This window comes from Podarcis cretensis, assembly GCF_951804945.1.
Source record: "Podarcis cretensis genome assembly, chromosome: 1".
In the NCBI taxonomy this organism is placed as follows: domain Eukaryota; kingdom Metazoa; phylum Chordata; class Lepidosauria; order Squamata; family Lacertidae; genus Podarcis; species Podarcis cretensis.
In genome coordinates, this window is record NC_137170.1 from 111,412,404 (window position 1) to 111,433,320 (window position 20,917).

At 43.6% G+C, this 20,917-nt stretch overlaps 1 protein-coding gene and 1 long non-coding RNA gene across 11 annotated transcripts in view; one reads left to right on the top strand and one right to left on the bottom strand.

Annotated features, from left to right (window-relative positions):
* Positions 1-15,944, top strand: part of LOC307219871 (uncharacterized protein) — a 418,411-nt gene extending 402,467 nt beyond the window's left edge. For 7 of the 8 annotated variants that reach the window (XR_013840601.1, XR_013840602.1, XR_013840603.1 and 4 more), the window contains 4 exons: positions 717-1,571; positions 4,673-4,807; positions 11,302-11,366; positions 15,593-15,944. Coding sequence is in view for 1 of the 8 variants with exons in the window: in XM_079983399.1 (XP_079839525.1) it covers positions 4,673-4,807; positions 11,302-11,366; positions 15,593-15,609 (217 nt within the window). In the remaining 7 variants the exon portion in view is untranslated. The remainder of the gene's footprint in view (positions 1-716; positions 1,572-4,672; positions 4,808-11,301; positions 11,367-15,592) is intronic. The other variant, XM_079983399.1, reaches the window with a different exon arrangement.
* LOC307220074 lies at positions 871-4,773 on the bottom strand. 3 transcript variants are annotated; one of them, XR_013840687.1, is made up of 5 exons: positions 4,701-4,767; positions 3,736-3,785; positions 2,797-2,898; positions 2,471-2,543; positions 871-935 (listed from the first exon to the last, which is right to left on the bottom strand). It is a non-coding gene; the product is annotated as an uncharacterized lncRNA (long non-coding RNA). The 3 variants fall into 3 exon arrangements; XR_013840689.1 differs by lacking the exon at positions 871-935 and having other exon boundaries at positions 2,328-2,543; XR_013840688.1 differs by lacking the exons at positions 871-935; positions 2,797-2,898 and having other exon boundaries at positions 2,328-2,543; positions 4,701-4,773.
* Positions 15,945-20,917: the final 4,973 nt, after the last annotated feature.

A 20,917-nucleotide genomic window follows, 5' to 3' on the forward strand; every position in this document is an offset into this window, starting at 1 on the left:
CAGGGACTGTGATTGGTTGAGAGATGCTGATGTGCCAGGGTGGCAGAAGACATATGTTGCCTATATAGTGTGTGTTCTAATGCAAATGTTCTTGCAGACTCTTCAAACTCTGACCTGCAATGCATTACTGGATAAAGTCTGACTGGTTGGGAAATTGGTGTGAGCCTTGTACTTAAACCCCCAAGAGGAATTTCTCCCACAGAAGGTGCCACACCCACCTCTGCGAGGAAGGCATTGTACAGCTTTTTCTCAGGCAGTAAAATATATTAGGTGAGCCCTGCCTACAGGCTTATGTCCACCCTAAGCAACCTTTGTAACTATCAGCCCAATACACTTTGCTGCCTCTTCTATTCCATGTCCAAGACTGGCTGGCTTGAAAGTTGAGCTTTTCTTCAACACTGAGGAGAGGAAATGTCCTTCATTGCACCTGAGGGCAGCAGGTCACACAGCTCCATCCTGCAACAACTCACAGCGGCTCCCTGCCCTGATGTGGTCACTTCACTCTGCCCAATGGTAGATTCGGCCCTGGTAATAAACTTTGTCTTAGTTATTAGCAAATAGTGATTCTATCCCCAGTATAATGAAACATGTACGTATTAAAGGATACATGGGCCCACACAAGCCATCCCTGGCACCCACAGGGTGTCCTCTACTCAATGAAAATAGGCTTGAAATAATCATTATGCTGTAGGTAATAGATCTGTGCTCATTTGCAGGATGTGCAAGTGGTGGCCATAGCAGCTTTTCAAACGGACCCCAAAAGGTTGGCAATCCCTGCATTACACTGAGAGAAATCCATCTGATTTCAAGTGTGCTCAGCGGCAATAGCTTCTCACCTACCTTCTGGTTCCTGTTGGCCCAACGTGAGAGGCCGCTCTGATAATAGAAGCTGAAAGGATTTTTTCCTGTTCCCAGGCATCACTTGAAGGAAGATCCTGAAGAGAGCCACAGCTTGAATAGTTAGCAGAGCTTTTCATGTACTAACTGAAAATGTACTGTCTCAGTCTCGTGGCATTTGGCCAGAAAGCAGCAGGGTTCTAAATCAGCAACAATGAGAGTAAACTTCTCTTTTCAGTTTGGGCAGGGATGTCAAAATGTAAGCAGTTCTCCAGGATAAGGCAGATAATTTCAGTGGCATATGTCTCGGCTAATTCCGATCTCTCAAAATACCACTTGCATTTATGAGGCATTATCTGTAGAAATCTAACCTCTCAAGGACGTCAACCCAGGGAAACAGATGGCTTGCAACTGCATGTTTAATCCTCAAATCAAATAACAGAATCAGCACTTCAGAACGACTGCTTATATAGACACTTTTGTCAGGCAACGTGGCTTATAGCTGTCCATCTTGCGAAACGGGGCCCAAGCGAGTGTGTTGATGTGCAGCCAAAGAGCAAATCTGAAAAGCAATTGGCTTCAAAGTATGACTCATGCATTTCCTGTCAGAGCCCAGGCGAAATCATTTTGCCAAACCTCTTCAGCGTGAGCGCAGCTACCAGCTCATTGACTATTCCCCTTAACTGATTCTGAAACAATATGGAATATGCAAACACACAGTGGAAAAGAAGGTGGTAAGTCCCCAGTTGATACCAGCGGGCTTTGCATTGTCATTTTTTGATAAGGGTGAGGAAACTGTGTTGCTAATGGGCATTCTGGAAATCACCAGAATTTAGTTATTATTTCTACATTTCATTTACTAAATTTATATCCCACAGTTCTTCCCAAAGGAGCCCAGGGCAGCACCATACAAGCAATATTGTAGAATAACTGAGATGCACACACATCACAAAAAAACAGATAGATTTACTCATGTGTAATAAAATAAGCTGGACACTGAGGGCCTTCTGGTGGTTCCCTCCCTGAGAGAAGTGAGGGTACAGGGAACCAGGCAGAGGGCCTTCTTGGCAGTGGCGCTATGGAACACCCTCCCATCAGATGTCAAGAAATTAAACAACTATATGACTTTTAGAAGACATTGGATGGCAGCCCTGTATGGGGAAGTTTTTAATGTTTGATGTTTTATTGTGTTTTTAATATTCTGTTGGGAGCCACCCATAGTGGCTGGGGAAACCCAGCTAGATGGGCGAGGTATAAATAATAAAATCATTATTATTATTTGGTGTTCAAAGTTCCATAAATGGATGTGGGGGCTTTTTCCGGTTTCTCATTCACATGCAAGTAAATGTGTATGGCTAAATAACCATGTTGCAGATTGCTTGTTAATCCATATCCTCTGACTGTTGAGGTTCATTGCAAATGGTTGATAAGATTACAAAGGGGGAGGGCAAGGTGCATGACACACAGCTATTCTCCAGCAGAAGGGAGGAAGAGCTGAAGGGCACCACTGCCTTGAAGCTTCTTCACTCTGCCTAATAGTAGGACTGGCCCTGATGCTATGGTTGGGACAAGCCTCAGGGCAGGTATGAACAGACCAGATGACCCTATGCACCAAAACTAAGACTTGACTTACCTAACCCTCAAGAGCTACTGTGGCTGCCTTGCCATACCTTCCAGTTTATGCATGGTTTTCCTGTTGTCATTTCCTGAAAAGGGGCAAGTAAAGCAGAAAGAAAAGTTTCAACGTAGCTAATAAAGAGAATCATCTTTGCAAGTGCCAGGAAAATTAAGCCGTGAAAGGAAATGCACTTAACTAGTGTGCTTATGAAACAAATGTGACACACCAAATAAAAAGTCTGAATTTGTTTGAAGAGCTTATGGGGTGTGTGTGTGCGGTGTTGTTATTTAATCCCCACTACTATTGAAATGAGCCCCTAGTCTCAAGTACTTTTCACATACCAGAGTGGTGAATTTCCACAAAGCCTGCACTGATATTATGCATTTTCCTCCCAAGTGAAATACTCTTCAGTAAGTAAACATGAGTATTAGATTGTGCTGTAGCTGGAGACAATGAGAAAACCCTCCATTTCAAAATACATCAGAAAGTAAATCATTTTTAAAAGCTTTGGATAATACTGAAGGGTTGAATCTCTCAAACCTGAGAACAGGCCCGGCGTGGTTTCCTTCTTTGCTTCTCATTTGCCTATTGTGCTTGATGGTACAAAACAAGTTATATATTGTATTACAATTGTGCTGCATATAATGTAGCAGGTACTTGAGTGCAACCTTCAAGAATTGCCCATAATTGTAAAGGCTATGTTCAGCATTTTGGTACAAAATTCCATTTGGAACACTTCGGAATGGATTTTATTTCTAGATCATTCAAACCACTCAGTGGTCCCTGCAATTGTTAATGGTCAGTGGCCAGGGGTGATGGGAGCTGTAGTCCGGCAATATCTCAAGGACCACAAGCTCCTCAGCCCTGCTTTATAGCATAGTAACTGCAACAGCTTGGTTGTTTTCACATTGTCCACTTTTGATTGCAAGGACCTCTCTGTGTTCCCTATGTAGCTCTGTAAGATATCACATACACTGGTGGTGTGGCAATAATAATAACAGCAACATCAATCCAGTATTTGTCAACATAGGGCGTATACTCAGTATGAAATTACTGAATGAAACGTGTGACAAAGAGGCCATATATACAATGCAAACTGACTTAGCTGATGTGACCTTGTCTCCATTGCCCTGTTGGGTATCATTGCCCTTATGGCAAGCATAACTAGACTGCACTGGACAAAACAAAAGCAAAAAAACCACCCAGCTTGAAAAATTTAAAATTAAATTTTTAGCAAAAAAGATAAAACTCATCCCATTTCCACCAAAATATTAACAAACCTGTGCACAGGCAAACGCAGAAGTCTAAAAGGCAGTATCTTCCGACTTCCCTAAATAAATAAATAAAACAGGTGTGTGATTTATTACCTATGCCAAGAAGTCATACATTGAATGGTTTAAAAAAGCAAACCAATTTTGCCATGTGGGGATTTATGTGTGCAAGAACATTTTATGGCATATCCAGATCAGTTTCTCATGGGGCAAATGTTTTCTTGTGGGGAAAACAAGGAGATGGATGTCTGTTTAATTCTAAGGATACCTCCACAATACACACACACACACACATACCCCAAAGGAGAAAATTCAGGGTGAGGTTATTTTTAAAGTCCTTGAGTTGCAGGATCCAAGCCAGGAGCAGGGTCTCTTATTAAAACTGTTAACATTCTAAATCCCTTCTCACGTTAAAAAAAGAAAAAAAGACTATTCACTTTAACCATGATGAGCTCTAGTTCCCAGATCATGCTCTGTCCCAAACTAGATGCAACACATCAGTCTTCCCTATATATTTTTTGGACAATAATTCCCATTAGCTACTGCCCTTCAACATCCGGAGGGCACTGGGTTACAGAAGGCTGTAATACATCATGGTTGTATGTACCATTAAAATAAAATGAAAAGCAGAATCAGACACTTCCACTTTCAGGAGAGGAATGACAGGGGTGGGGATGCTTACCTATTTCCCCAGCTGCTTTTCTACTCATAGGAAGGGATGATGGGAGTTGTAGTTCAGCAATGTCTGGGGGATCAAATGTTCTCAGTCCCTGCTCTAATTTATTAAATGTTGCAGTTGCATTGAATTGGTAATATTCTAGGGGTGGTGGTTGTAACAGCATTTATTATTCAAGCTGCACAGTGTTTTATTTTATTGCATTGCTAGAAATATTGATATAATCTTTTCCCCCATTGTCTTAATATTACTTTTGCCAATAACTCACAGATTTCGGCTGCAGCCTTTTAACACTTACCTGGAAGAACGTCTCACTGAACCGGAAGGGGCTTTACTCCAAGTAGACATTAATAGGACCACACTGTTCAGGTCTGGATACTGTCCCCCGGAAGTAGCCCCTCAGCTGTAAGTAAAATAAAAAAACAAAACAAATCCAAAACAGTTAAATGCACTTTGGCAGAAAATTGTTGAGTGGGTTTAACTTACAGCGATAAACAATAAATAATATAGTCTCTCTCTCTGAACACTACAGAGGCACGTGCATTCTCTTCCATTGATTTTATCACTTCATCACACACAGCAAATCTGAGTCAACATGAGTGGCAAGTCTCTGAGGTAAAAAACGAACAAGTCAAGGCCATGGAAGCAGATCACATGCTTAGGAATTTGTCTATTGTAACCATAATGAGGTGGCCTATTGACTCCAAGGAGACAATTCAGATATACAATGTGCCCAGTAAGGAGGTAGTGGGTGTCTCTTTTTCTCCCCATCTCTCTCCCCCTCCCCCCCCACCCCTGCCACATCCTCCTAGAGTAAAACATAAGTTGAAGAGGTGAGGAACATTTTAGAGAGGCAGGTAGAATGATACATGCAGATACCACAGGCATCAGTGCACCCACCAGCACTTCCCATGGCACCCACAGAAAGTCTATCTCTTTTTTAAAAAGCATTTTTACAATTTATATACTCATCATTTATCTCTTGTCCCTGGGCTTCCCAATCCATCTCTCCATGGCAATTTAGATAGTCTTTTGTCGGCTGCATATTCTATTATTCCACCCATTTTTGTCTCAAATCTTCCTTTATTTAGTGTTCTCTGCTGCTCATATGTTCATTCCTACTTGTAGGTTAAATGGACTATTATACCCTCTAAGACACGTTTGTAGAGTACCCATGGAAAGTCTCATTAAATATCCCCTCAAAAATCCGCAATGCAAGAGAGAAAGCTTTTTCTCCCTCGTCAGTTCCTGTTTGCAGTGGCCTGGCCTATCAAACAGTGACCACGCCCGCTTAAAAATACTCAAATTTCACTGGATGCTAGGAGTAGACAGCCACCCACCCTCCTTTATATTTGGAACAGAGGAGACTATTTCTCTCCATGAGAGAACACAGTGGTGGTTGATGTTATTGTCTTTTTTTCACTGGGGAGTGCTGATGGGGAACATGTTATGCCATAACATGCATGACAGCCATTTTGAGCTATGCCATGGTGTCATTGTCCATTATGCCACATCCCCATGAGAACCATTTTGTGATTGGCATTATTATTATTATTATTATTATTATTATTATTATTATTACAGTCGTACCTTGGAAGTCGAATGGAATCCATTCCGGAAGTCCATTCGACTTCAAAAACATTTGAAAACCAAATTGCAGCTTCTGAATCAGAAGCCGCAGAATCCCCATCGGCTGCACTGGCGAAGGAAGAGGAGTGCGGGGGGAGTGCGATCCCGGTAGGGTGCCATCGCAGCTGCCCCCCCTGCCCACACTGGGCACCACGCACCTGCAGGCAGCGTGCCCTGCCACCAGGACACGTGCCACGCCTCTGCAGGCGGCGCGTCACACCCCCAGGATGCGCGCCAGCCCTGCCTACTCTCCGCCCCCCAGTTGTATGAAGCTCCGCAACTAATCAGACATTTGGGTTCCAAAAGAACATTCGCAAACCGGAACAATCATTGCCGGGTTTGTGGCATTTGGGAGCAAAATGTCCGAGTTCCAGGGCATTTGGGATCCAAGGTACGACTGTGGTGTTGGTGTTGCTGCTGCTGCTGCTGTTATACCACCCTTCATCTTTAGATCCCAGGGTGGATCACAACATAAAAATGTATAAATGTATAAAAAATAACAAAATACACAATAAACATAAGAACAAAAACAAACCAATACTCCCCCCTCCCACAACACACTTAAAAGCATATTGGATGTTAATCTGCCAAAGCAATTTATCAAAATGTAAAATGTGCCCACTTTGATACAACACCATTTCAGAGATTGTCTAGTTTGGTAGAAAAGAAAAATTCATTGATGAAACTATTTGTTAAAACATTATGACAGCAATCGCTAATGTGGCGCCCTGAGATGTCATTGCTCTACAGTTCCCACCAGTCCCAGCCAGCATGACCAACGGGCAAGGATGTTGGAAGTAGCAGTCCAACATTTGTCTAGCCCTGCATCACAAATACGCTTGAGGACATTTATTTACATTCCAATACATAGATTGCGTAAAATACATTATCCTTCAAGCAGCCAAACGTCTGTGCATTTTTGGATATCCAGTTTCACTGCTGACTTTATGCTCTGCTCAAGCACCACCACTAGTCCCAGTAAAATGAAGCATCAGGCCAAATTTTCCTCTCAATTACACTTCTGCAACAGCATTTTAGTAGTCAAGGTTTTATTCCCACATAAATTCGATTTCATCGGCATTTGAAGAGAGCAACAGAGACAATGGCTGACTAGTTGATTTCAGATTTACATTCTCTAAATACAAGGGCATATGGTCTGACTTGGAGGGGGATATCAAGTGCTCACCAAAGCCAGACACAGTTCATGAAGAGGAGTGTAAAATAGCACATCAGTGGCTTGGTCACAGTCATTTAACATCTGCTACACTCATGTTAATTCAAGTTGGACATCACACTTGAAAGGAAAAGGTGGGGGAGGAATCACAAATGCAAGCTAAGGCAACTGCTCAGGAAATGATGTTGCATGTGAGGCCTGAGTTTGACTGACACTGGAAACCCCACACTCACTTTTTTACTGGGGGAGTGTAACCTCTGTTGCATCTTCATTGGGTTGCACTGAACTTTCAACCAGGATCCCCCCCCCAGTGTCCCAAACATACACAAAAAGCTTGCATACCTTTTCGTGAAAGGTGTGTGTGTGTGTGTGTGTGTGTGTGTGTATGTTAAAAAGGCAGCTTTCTTTCTGAACCCATCCCAGCCAAACATGGATCACAGAACAATGCAACGACACAGAACAATGCAATCATATCAACATTCGGCAATTCAGATTCGTCTGTATAATGAGATCACAAAGGCAAATCAGAGTGAGGATACTGTCCTAATTCCAAATGGCACTAGAACACCTAGAACAGGGGTCTGCAACCCGCGGCTCCGGAGCCGCATGTGGCTCTTTTACACCTTTGCCGCGGCTCCGGGGCGGATACTAGCGAGGGGAGGAGGCGCATTGTGTGCCCCGACACTCCCCACTGTGGCGGGCGCTGTACTGGCTGTGACGTCGCATGGGGGCGGTGCGAGCATTAGTCACGCACCATCCCGACGTCACCTTCCCGCCCGCCCGCCCACTACATTGTAAGGGGCATGTAACCTGGTCACTGCATTGAAAGGGGGCATGTACGCTGGTCACTGTTTTGAAGGGGAGTGAAGAACACACACACACAAAAAGGTAACTTGTTAATTTAATGTTTATTTCTATGAGGAGGAGTAATTCTGAGGGGTCAAACAAAGAAATAATAAAAAAGTGACAAAAAAGTTATTTTTATAATGACAAGTTTTGCGGCTCCCAGTTTTTTTTCCTTCGGAAACGGGTCCAAGTGGCTCTTTTTGTCTTAAAGGTTGCAGACCCCTGACCTAGAATCATAGAGTTGGAAGAGACCACAAGGGCCATCGAGTCCAACCCCCTGCCAAGCAGGAAACACCATCAGAGCACTCCTGACATATGGTTGTCAAGCCTCTGCTTAAAGACCTCCAAAGAAGGAGACTCCACCACACTCCTTGGCAGCAAATTCCACTGTCGAACAGCTCTTACTGTCAGGAAGTTCTTCCTAATGTTTAGGTGGAATCTTCTTTCTTGTAGTTTGGATCCATTGCTCCGTGTCCGCTTCTCTGGAGCAGCAGAAAACAACCTTTCTCCCTCCTCTATGTGACATCCTTTTATATATTTGAACATGGCTATCATATCACCCCTTAACCTCCTCATGTTGTAGGACAGGCATGCCCAACCTGCGGCCCTCCAGATGTTTTGGCCTACAACTCCCATGATCCCTAGCTAACAGGACCAGTGGCCAGGGATGATGGGAATTGTAGTCTAAAACATCTGAAGGGCCGAAGGTTGGGGATGCCTGTTGTAGGACATTGGGAAGAGGGAAGCCTGCCCTAAAAGAGACTGAAAGCATCTCATTGCTTAGCGTAAATTGTGGCAGCAGAGTCATCTGGTGGATTGGGGAGAGGACTCTGAATGACATCTCACTCCAGCATCCTCCCTCTTTTGCTGCCACCTTCACCTTTTATAGTGGTAAGTCCATTGTTTGATATTATTCATGAGCTTCTGGATTCATCACTGATCATATTAGTGTGAACTGCTTTGAGAACCATTATACAAATGCTAGTCAACTCACTTTCTATCCAGTTCTAATTTAATTTCCATCAAGAAAAATCGTAACAGTTGGATGTGCAAATTCTTGCATATGCTGCCAAAAGGGGAGGGAGGTAGATGGTGATGGATGTGCAACGCTGTAGAGTTTTGTGCCCAAAGCCTGCAAAGAGCACCAGGGGAAACTGACAAGGGAACACAGCAACAACCACCCCTAACCCTCCCTCTCTCTCTAGCTAGTGCTGAAAAATCTCTTTTCACCGTAAAAGTGAAAATGAAAAGGGATTTAAAACACCATGACAGTTTCACCTCTAGACTGAAGGCATTTCTCCCAATGCAAACTTATCAGTTTCATCTTTCCTCCGAGTGAGGAGACCTCGCCAGGGCACAGTGCTTACCTAGGTTCTGTTCCCTTTGGAAGGAGGTCGCCAGAGGCTGACTGTCATTTTGTCATATTCAGCTGGTTTACAAATATGCAGGTTGAGCATGAGCTGGAGGCTCAGCTTCAGTATTCTAACAAACAGCCGCCGCTCCCCTATCAGATCTCCAAGGAAAACAGCTGGCAACCTAAGGATCTAACAGATGGGCGGGGACCCTCTGGACAAATGTGGCTCTGCAGCCTTCTCGGTCTGGCTCTTCAGACTCTACCCACACTGTTCCCCTGGGCTGCAGCCTTCACTGGCCCTGCTCTGTGCCCTGAGTGCTTCAAAGAACCATAAAACTGTAGAGTTGGAAAGGACCCAAGGGTCATCTAGCCCAACTCCTTGCAATGCAGGAATCTTTTGCCCAATGTGGGGATTGAACCCATGACATTGAGGTTAAGAGTCTCCTGCTTTACCAGCTGAGCTATCCCTGTAGTGGAATGTGTTCCTGAAGTTCAATAATGCTTTCTTGGATGGAGAATTGGGGTGGGGTGCAGAAACTAGCCTACTGTACAAGCGTAACATTTACATTTGTTGCTCCACCCACATTTCCTTCTGGCCCCACCCACCACTAGCATGGGGCCTTCCAAAAGTTGCCCAGAAGAGAACGTGGTCCTTTGGCTGGAAACGTTTTCCCAAACCTTTGCTAAGAGAATAATAATAATATAATAATAATTTATTATTTTTACCCCGCCCATCTGGCTGGGTCCCCCCAGCCACTCTGGGCGGCTTCCAACAAAACAAGAAAATACAATAACCTATTAAACATTAAAAGCTTCCCTAAACAGGGCTGCCTTTAGATGTCTTCTAAAAGTTTGGTAGTTATTTTTCTTTTTGACATCTGGTGGGAGGGCATTCCACAGGGCGGGCGCCACTACCAAGAACAATGGGGGTGGAGGTGCTCCTTCAGGTATACTGGACTGAGGAACCGGTGTCTGAACACAACCTCAGCTCTCTATCTCTTTCCCTTTCTTCAACCCTGTCTGACTCAAACGCAGACACAATGATTTCTTCTCCTGGCCGGAGGGCTGGCAAATCTCCTCTGACTCTCACCAACCCTCCTTGGACCATTTTATTCATGGAAAACACCCGCTGAATATTTCAGGCTATTGGACGCTCTTTTGTCAAGTTCCAGACTCTCACCCACTCTTGCCCCCAGGCCAACATACGCTGAAAACCCGCTCACAGAGACCTGATAGGAAACACAAAACAACATAATTTTCTGAGTTCAAGCAAAACATTGGGCTTTGTTTAGTTCTCAACGCAAGGATGAAACTGAGTAACTTGAGGTGGAGAAGCCCCTTCACTGTTGAGGCAATATTTGACAAGGGGGTTCAAAATTTTTGTCAGTTTCTCATCTATGGAAGGAAAAGGGCAAGCTGGGATGGAAGAACTTAATAACTGGGTCAGCAATGCAATGCGGGATTCACAGGAGGAAAACACAGGGACCAACAGCAACGGCACCACAGTTTGTTAACTTTTCCTGATCATAATATTCAGGGATTCTGGATAACACAACACATTCCACATTTTGTCCTATTTTCTTCTGTCAATGATTTAGGCAGAGCCAGCATCCATTCAAACATTCACTCATTCATTCAGTTTGTTATCAATAATAATACGCTGGGAGACTTAAAACAGAAACAATAGATGCAATAAGGGTTGTTGGAAGCAGGGCTACAAGGCACTTGAAGCAGGTGAATACTTGAATACTTGAAGCTAATACTCTTTAAAGATATATGAATGCATGAGTATGTTATATACACAACCTTCATGAAGACTTGCATGACACAGGTGTATAAAATGATGGTGTGAAGAAAGCATATTGTTTTCTCCTCTCATAATAAATACTAAAATAGGATTCATCGGATGAAGCTAAATGGTGAGAGATCAGAGCAGATAAAAGGCAGCACTTCTTCATATGGTGCGTAGTTAAACTGGAATTTTCTACCATATCATGAAAATAGCATACAAAAATGCATTATGAGAAACTGCTTGAAAAGAAATGTGTACTAGGATAAATTCTCACTAAAATGCTGAAGGATTTTCATGATGAATATGGTAATCACAAATTGCTGCAGAAATTTGAAGAACTGAATTTAAGATTGTAAAAAATGCAAAAGTGGGGGAATGGAAATGGGCAGATTTTCCCCCCCATCCCTCGCTATGGCTAAAGCCATTTTGCCATGCCCAATTACCCGTAGGGGTGAGTCAGCTCAGCACAGACCTAGAAGGAGCAGAGAATGCAATAACGGAGTTGTACTGGGCAGATCCATATAGAAGGGTCAATGCAGAGACAGAATCAATTTCAGACAGAGCTGTTTACACACTGTACATTGAAAATACATCCCCCCAGGTCTGTGTGCACACCATACATTTGTGTGCACAAAGCACATTTATAGTGCAATTCCCCCTCAAAAAAAATATCCTGGGAACAGTAGTTTAAGGAGGCTGGGAACTGTCATTCTTTGAGGGGTAAACTGCAGTTCCCAAGATTCTTTGGAGGTGGGGATGTGCTTTAAGTGTGTGGTGCATGTGCAACCAAGGGTACTGGAATGAAGATACAGATAGGCAGGATGTTGGGCAGGGGAATAGAGGTGCTGGGAAGCTGGGAAGGGAACAGGTAGGCAGAGCAACAGAAGACAAGCAGGCATGCAGCTGGCAGGTGGGAACAAGAAACAACCAGTGTTATAAGACACTTCCTTATCTGGTAACAACGGTCAGGTTGGGAACTTGAAAAGTATCCAGCATAGGGTCATATTTGAGCAACTTAATGCTTTTATGTAAAAAAAAAATTTTTTTTAATCAAATTCAGTAATCTTGTTAGGATTGGTCAAATCCAGGCCAATCAAAAGGAGTAAAACCATCTTTCCCTTAAGTAGCAACAAGTATTACTATAAGTTGGTCAACTCAATATACACATACACAACTTTAAAAATAATCAGATCTCATGAAAAGAAATGCATGCTCCTGGTGGACAGGGGAGCATTCAGTAGACTTTTAACTTTATTCGAGTAGACTATACAGCCTAAGCAGTTTAATAAATCTGCACACTTTCCACACACAGAGAAGTGGGATCATTTGATTTTAATATGTATTGCTAATTTGCTTCACCCTTAGCAGTAACAGTGCAATAAACAAATGAGCCCTTGGGTCTGCAAAGATGTGCTTGCAATAGTCTCCTAGATGGATGACATCGTTATTATATGGCACTGCTATGCCCCAAAAAGGTTCTTGCCCCTTTTTATATCTGTTTTATTACTGATGTGCTTTATGATCTCTGTGGCTGCTATTTTTCCTTTCCAGCCTCTCTGTGGTAAGCTTAACTGTATACAGTCTGCTTTATATCTAATTGTTGGCCTTCCTAATTCTTAAGATATTGTGATTGCTGTAACTCATGTTTTACCTTGTAGGGGTTGCTCATTTTTGCCTATACCCAAGTTCAGCAGGTGAAACGCTGGCTCTGGGCATGGAAGGCAGCAATTTGAGAAGTTAGTTACTAGTCATTTACTTAGGGCACATCACCTGTCTTCCATGATGGAACTCAAGGCAGCATCCACAGAGTTCTCATGGGGCCTCACATCTAAGCACTAGTCAAACGCAGACCTGCTTAGCTTCAGTAAGGTGGCTGTATCATTGTCTCCAGACCATGTTTTCAGACTATGCCCTGGAAGCGATTTTTCAGTTTGTGAAAGCAAAGAAGGTATAGAAGGGTGTGGGGGTGGAGAACAATAGCCTGCTATTGGCCACAGCCTACATCAGGGGTGGAAGGCAACTCCTATCATCAGCAGGGACTGATGGGATTTGAAGTCCAGCAGTATCTGGAGGGCACCAGCAGCTCCTAGAAACAGAGAGGAACACTCACAAATGCAATGGAACAAATTGCATGGTGAGAATCTGGATTTTTCCACTGGTATGTGGATATCTGAATCACCATTCAAGGTTATGTTTTTTGATTGCAGGCAAAGCAGCCTCTCAGTCGTTCTGCAGTAATGGAGGTGTGAAGAGGACCCAGGAAGGGATGGCTCAAAGTCTGTCAGCAAAATTCCCCCGGTGGCTCCTGCCTATATCTTTAGGCCCCTACAGGCTTACCTGGTGGTCTTACCTGGCAGAAGCAGTAGCAGCAGCGCTTGGTGGTTTGGAGCCACCTTTTATATTTCCCACAATGCCCCAGGGTGACACTAAGGCAGGGTACTGTGGGAAATTAAAATGGTGGCTCTAAGCTACACCATGTGGAGAGACCAGAGCAGGTATAGGAGTGGGCCTTCCCAGGATGCAGGGCCTTGGAAATTGTCCATGAGTGTCGCAGGCTGACGCCAGTCCCAGAAAATAATATGGTAGAAGTGGACTGTTTAGTCTACCCAAGGGACAGCAATAGATCGTAAAAATCCCTTGCAAGTTGCAAGTCAAAGTAGCAAGCTTAGTGTTTTTCCAATGATCATATTATCTGTCTCCTTTGAGCATTTCAGCAGCTTCCACACAGCATCCCTCATATTTTATCCCACATTTTGTGAGTCCCAAAGCTGCTATGAACAGAAGCATGCGTGATCTTTTTATATCATTACTGAGTAGTTTATCATTTCACTGTTCTGTTCCTCAATTTCAGGTTGCAATTCTTCTGTTCAATCATCCAATTACAGAACAAAAGCTCTATGAATCTGCTTACATTAACAGTTCCTCACTATGAATAATCAATATGCAATAGCTGCTACAGAATAGTTACAAACCCCACTGGTGGGGATAGGGGGGTGGGCACACAGAATAAAATTAAACAAAAATTACACACCCAAGCGATGCCATTAAATTGATCACCTATATCCTGTCTTAATAAATACTCTTTTCCCGTTAAGTGTTTTTATACTTTTTAGAGCTTTTTAATTGCGCTGTTGTTCACATCCTTGTGATTATCACAGTGCACAGGTGTTTTATAAATACAAATCATCATTAAACCTCTTATATTTTACAGCCCAATCCTTAAAAGCAGTCTGCCAATGTAAGCCCCGTTCCATTCAACCACATATGTGTGAACAGAATGCTTTGCCATTCAAGCTGTAAGTTATTTCCCCCCAAGGGCCCTCTGTGTGTTAGAAGCACAGTCTTGGTATAACTGATTTTCCAATTTTCACATTACAAAGTAATGGGAAGCAGAATGAGAGCTTTCATTTTGCTTCCCCATAAACGTGGACCTACACAGTTTCAAAATTGACTGTAAGCAGGAACTCCTGTAATTAAGCTTCCATTGCAGTTGCTCTGTTTCTTTTTCTTGCTGGTATCCTTGCCGGATTTCGGTGGGGGAAAGCCTGTAGTCAAATGATGAAGCTGAAGCTAAGCTGGCCTTGGTCTGGGTCAGTGCCTGGATGGAAACTGGACATTGTTGTTGTTGTTGTTGTTGTTGTTGTTGTTGTTGTTGTTGTTAGACTCCTCTGACTGGCTTGCCCTAGCTCGGGTTGCCCTAGCTTCCGACAAAATTAAAAACAAAAAAACCCCTCAAACATTCAAAAACGTCCAGGAAAACTGGTCCACATTATGCATTTCAAGCACATGGCTTCCCCCCAAAGTATCCTGGAAATTGTAGCTTGGCCCTCACAGAGCTACAATTTCCAGCACCCTTAACAAATCACAGTTCACATGATTCTGCAGGGGGAAATCAAGGACTTTAAACACATGGCATGGATGTGAACCCCTTGGAGTTCTGTGAAGCAACAAAGTTGGAATAAAGTGTTGGTGCTGACCTTTAAAGCTCTAAACGGCCTCGGTCCAGCATACCTGAAGGAGCGTCTCCACCCCCATCATTCTACCCGGACGTTGAGGTCCAGCGCCGAGGGCCTTCTGGCAGTTCCCTCACTGCGAGAAGCCAAGTTACAGGGAACCAGGCAGAGGGCCTTCTCGGTAATGGCACCTGCCCTGTGGAATGCCCTCCCACTATATGTCAAAGAAGAAAATAACTACCAAACTTTTAGAAGACATCTAAAGGCAGCCCTGTTTAGGGAAGCTTTTAATGTTTAATAGGTTATTGTATTTAAGTGTTTTGTTGGAAGCTGCCCAGAGTGGCTGGGGAAACCTAGCCTGATGGGCGGGGTATAAATAAATTATTATTATTATTATTATTTACAATTGCATTTTAGAATTTTTTATTCTTCCTCCCTACAGGCTACACATCCGACTGATCCTGCTCAGAGCCTCCCTTGCATGCTTTTGCTTTTTTTAAGATGAGCGAAATTCCTTATGTGGTGTTTACAAAGCAAAATGTTAACCATAGCCATTGGGCTGTAAGTCAGAGCTGGAACTAAAACAACCTTTGCAAAGCTGATGGCCTCCAAATGTTTCGGACTACAACTCACATCAGTTCCAGGCAGCCAGATTATAAACCCACCAGCGACCAATCCAGTGAGAAAGACAAGGCTGAACCGCCCTGTGTTTTGCAGGAAGAAAAGCTATGAAATTTCACAAAAAGAAATTTCATTTCTTTAAGGCTTCAATTAAATTTTCTGTGCTGGGCTGATATTATTTGTTACTATTCCCTTTTGTCTGGAGAGGGGAAAAAATATTCAACCAGTGTTTCCTACCTGTCAAAACATATAGCTCTGAAACATGGTTTTCTGACAACAAACATGGCTGAGAATCTCCAAACAGCCCAGTGTGCTTGGAGAAGATGCATGCTGAGCATCACAAATAAAAGTTGGAGAAGTGAGTGGGGAGGGAGGGGAGAGAGGGAGAGGGAGAATGAAAGGTTAGATGGAAAAGACAAAAGCAGATGACATGCTGGATTTTTTTTTGGAACAAATAAGAAGAATATAGTACAAATCACATAAACGTCTGATCAGAGATGGGCAAAAGCAATATCTGAGTAGATGTCCACAATCTAGATACGGAAGAAAAATACTCCTAATTTAGTTCAAATTTCAATATTTATCATGGACACACATTAGTGCTTACTAAGCTACAATAAAACGATCTTCGTCACCCAAAAGTGATCTCCAATCAAGATCAGAGGAGGGAATAGCTTGATGGTGATGGAGATACAATTGGGCTTCCTACAGCCTAGCATAGAAACCAGAAGAGTGCCAGTCATGGGTAGGGGTGGGAAAGAAATTCAGTTCAGTTCACATTCAAATGAGAATTTACTTAATTTGCAGTTTCCAAACCAATATGCTGACTGAAAGAGAGCCTCCTTTCGAAATGTGCACTTCTCTGAATTTTGCAAAGCACTTACTTCTCCAGATACATAATGTGTACAAAAATACACATACTAGGGGAAAGCGTTCATCAAAAATGTCTATAATAGGAAAAACTGCATACATTGGAAGAAAATTGCAGGAAAATTGGTGCATTTTCATGAGGGCATTTTTTAAACACATGTGGAAATGTGGAGAATTGGACTTGAGACTGGGGAAAAATGAGAAACTGATAGAAACCAAAATGGACAGATTCACTCACCCCTAAGTCGCGAGTCCCTTCTGAAAAAAACTGATCAGCTCCAGCTCTTATATAACTGGAATTTCTGCAAACCTCCACTTAACCTGCAGCCATTGCTCCCACTCCCTAAATTGCATGAGTTTGATGTCCCTCACTTCAGAATGAGTGAGTGAATAATGCAGCCCTTACCTTGAGGAACTTGTAATCTATATTTAGCAGAGTGGTGGGAACCCTTTGGCTTAAAAAACCTAAAGGAGAACAAAAGCACTCCCCCCCCAGCCCAATTTTAAAATTCATAGAATTGTAGAGTTGGAAGGGACCCTGAGGGTCATCTAGTCCAACCCCCCAATGCAGGAATCTAAGCTAAAGCATCCATGACTGATGGCCACCCAACGTCTGCTTAAAAACCTCCAAGAGACCACAACCTCCCGAGGGAGTCCATTCCACTGTCAAACAGCTCTTGCTGTCAGAAAGTTCTTCCTGAAGTTTAGCCAGAATCTCCTTTCTTGTAAATTAAATCCATTGGTTTGAGTCCTACTCTCCGGAGCAGGAGAAAACAAGATTGCTCCATCCTCCATGTGACCGCCCTTATGATATTTGAAAATGGCCCTCATATCTCCTCTCAGTCTCCTCTTATCCAGGCTAAACATACCTCAGTACCTGTACACTGAGTTGGAATTACATAACTAAGAGCACATCAGGCACATCTAAACACACACACAGTCTTCCAGCACTTATCCCCGTGAGCCTTTGCAGCCTGCTCTGCCACTTTGCAATGCAACTGAGTATTGTGAGTCGAGGACCCTCAGCTCGCTTAGGGATAAATAAGACACAAGGATGCATGTATTTTAGGTTAATGGGCTAAAGAAGGCCACAACTTTATTGGTTACAGCATGTGAGTGGTATTGGCTTAGGCACTGGATCAAACAATCTATACATGACTCCACCCCGCTCAGTGGGGAGTCATCCGAAAGTTAACAACCAGTGGGGGGAGCTTGTTGATGCAAATACAACCGGAAGCTTCCCCTGATGTCACCAGGTGTTGTGTCATGGCCCTAGCCACCAGCAGGGCATCGGAAAGGATCCACAACCACCAGATTCCTTTAACAGAATACTATCCAACATCCTGTTCTCACGGTGCCTAACCAAGATGCCAATAGCAAGCCCACAAGCCAAACCTGATCACAACAGTACTCTTCCCTGCACGTGATCCCCCAGCTGTTGGTATTCAGAAGCAAAGCTCCTCTGACAGTGGAGACATAGTATTTAAGTTCACTGGATCTACTCTGAGTAAATGTTAGTTGAATACAACCCATTGTGTGCACATATACAAAAACACATACCGCACACATTGGGATACCAATGTCTCTTGTACCTTGAAATGAGGCTATACCAAGTTTTGGCCAGCCCTGTCTGTCTGGGAAGATGATATACTCTGGGTCTTGACATACCCATTGTCCTCCTCCTTCCTGTGCTCACCTCCTGATGAAGCAGCCAATATACAGGCTGTCTTCTCCTTGGCCATTTCCTCAATGTCTCTAAATAGAGCACAGCAACCCGGACGTGGTTCCTGAGGTCAGGAATGCCCATCACAGGACAACTGGGTCTCATCAGTGAACTTACAGCAGCCCAGCTGCCTCAGTGACCCACCAAGAACAACTATTGCTAGCAGCTGGGTCTTCATGGTCATGGCTGCCCCATGTCAGATTGCTGTTTGCCCAGATGGTTGCTGCAGGCTCAATGGGGCTTTCCTCGTGGGCAGGGACACTCGCTGAGAGAGGAAGTCTAGGAAGCTCCTCTGTTATCTATCAGTTCCAGTATTGTCTCGTATGACTGGAAGCAGCTCTCTGGAGTCTCAAGTAAATGAGATCCCTTTGCCTGAAGATGCCAGGATTGGACCTGGGATGCATTACATGGCCCCATCTAGAAGAAGCCAAATGCAACTCCTTCCTTTTACAGCCTCTACACTATTTTAACTGGGAAAGCAATGAAGCAATTACGTTATTTATGGATAGCAAATTATAGAAAACAAATTATCTGCAAGTTGGATGCTCACAGGGAATTTTCCTTGGCACACAAACACAAACAGATATATATGTATCTATACAGATAATAAAATGCTTCAGTTTTTTGTTGTTGCATGCTGTCAAAAAGGTCTTAATGTGTGCTTGTTTCAAGAATTATTTTTCTCCCCTGCTCTTTGTTTGCTAAAGTAGCTTAGCAGCAGTAATAAAGAGTGGAAGTATCAGCTTCAGTGCACCAACAAAATGAGCATTCACAGAAACTATTTTCCTTCACAATATATAGAGAGCTCCTTTTCATCATCTTCTTCTTTCCCTTCTCTCTGTCTCTCTCATGGTTTCTGGGCTATCTTTTTTTAGGGTATCTCTCTAATTTCATTGAGACTGCTCTGCTGAGGTATGATACTATAGTTCAGTAGCAATAGGAAAGTTAGCCCGAAAGAGCCAGCTTGAAACTACCGCAAACTGTTTTCACTTCTTATGTTTAACATTTCATCTCAAAGGGCTCTTTGCTCTTTCTGTGAGTTACAAGACATTACTTTGTCTCTATTGTGCTTTACTGTTCTAAGGTGCCTCATTGACGGCAGTGAAGTAGACTACAGTGTGCCAACTGGAGGCTGGCAAAAGTTTTTTAAAAATTTGGTTGAACTTAGCCTACACCCCTCAGGAGCGCTCACTGATACAGGCAGACAGTCTTTCCCTTATGCTGACCTATTATTATTGATGTGGGGTGATAATATACATATGTGTCTATTTAACCAGGCACAGTGTCATTAATCATGGCACCCCAGGTTGTACCTCTATATAGTTTCACCTTTGGCAATAAAAGGAATCCCAGAATGCTACATTGTTGTAGCTGGCAGGTTAAAAAAGCTCACCTAACCTTTACCTAGGGCTTGCCGATTGAAAGGTCGGCGGTTCGAATCCCTGCGGCGGGGTGCGCTCCTGCTGCTCGGTCCCAGCGCCTGCCAACCTAGCAGTTCGAAAGCACCTCCGGGTGCAAGTAGATAAATAGGGACCGCTTACCAGCGGGAAGGTAAACGGCGTTTCCGTGTGCGGCTCTGGCTCGCCAGAGCAGCGATGTCACGCTGGCCACGTGACCCGGAAGTGTCTCCGGACAGCGCCGGCCCCTGGCCTCTTAAGTGAGATGGGCGCACAACCCCAGAGTCTGTCAAGACTGGCCCGTACGGGCAGGGGTACCTTTACCTTTTTAACCTTTACCAGGGGGTCCCAGGGCAGGTTACAACTTTTTTAAAATACGATATTAAAACAGTTAAAGACAATTACAGTCTAAAGCAGGATTTGCCAAACTTGGGTCTCCAGCTGTTTTGGGGACTACAGTTCCCATCGTCCCTGACCACTGATCCTGTTAGCTAGGGATGATGGGAGTTGTAGTCCAAAAACAACTGCAGACCCAAGTTTGGGAAACCCTGGTATAGAGAATAGAGTTGGTGCTAAGATATAGGTCTCAGGTGCCAAAGGGTAAAGAGGTGCAGCCTCAGCATCTGATGGAAACTACTTGATGATGGTATAATAATAATGATAATTTTATTACTTGTACCCCGCCCATCTGACTGAGTTGCCCCAGCCACTCTGGGCGGCTTCCAGCAAAATATGAAAACACCATAAAACGTCAAACTTAAAAAATTCTGTATACAGGGCTGCCTTCAGATGTCTTCTAAAAGTCATTTAGTTGTTTATCTCCTTGACATCTCAGTGGGTGCTCCACAGGGCAGGCACCACTACCAAGAAGGGCCTCTCTCTGCCTGGCTCCTTGTAATCTCATTTCTCACAGTGAGGGATCCGCCAGAAGGCCCTCAGAGCTAGATCTCAGTATCTGGGCTGAATGCTGGGGTGGAAGCACTTCTTCAGGAATATTATATACACCTCTGTGTTGGTGGGAACTCCAGAGTTTAAGGAATGCCACAGAGAATGTAACATCTGCCCAGCACACATTGGAGCACTAAAAAAGTTTGTATAAAAAGGTTGTTGGGTCTCTGGACCATAATAAAGATTGATTGCTTGATTGCTTGATTGC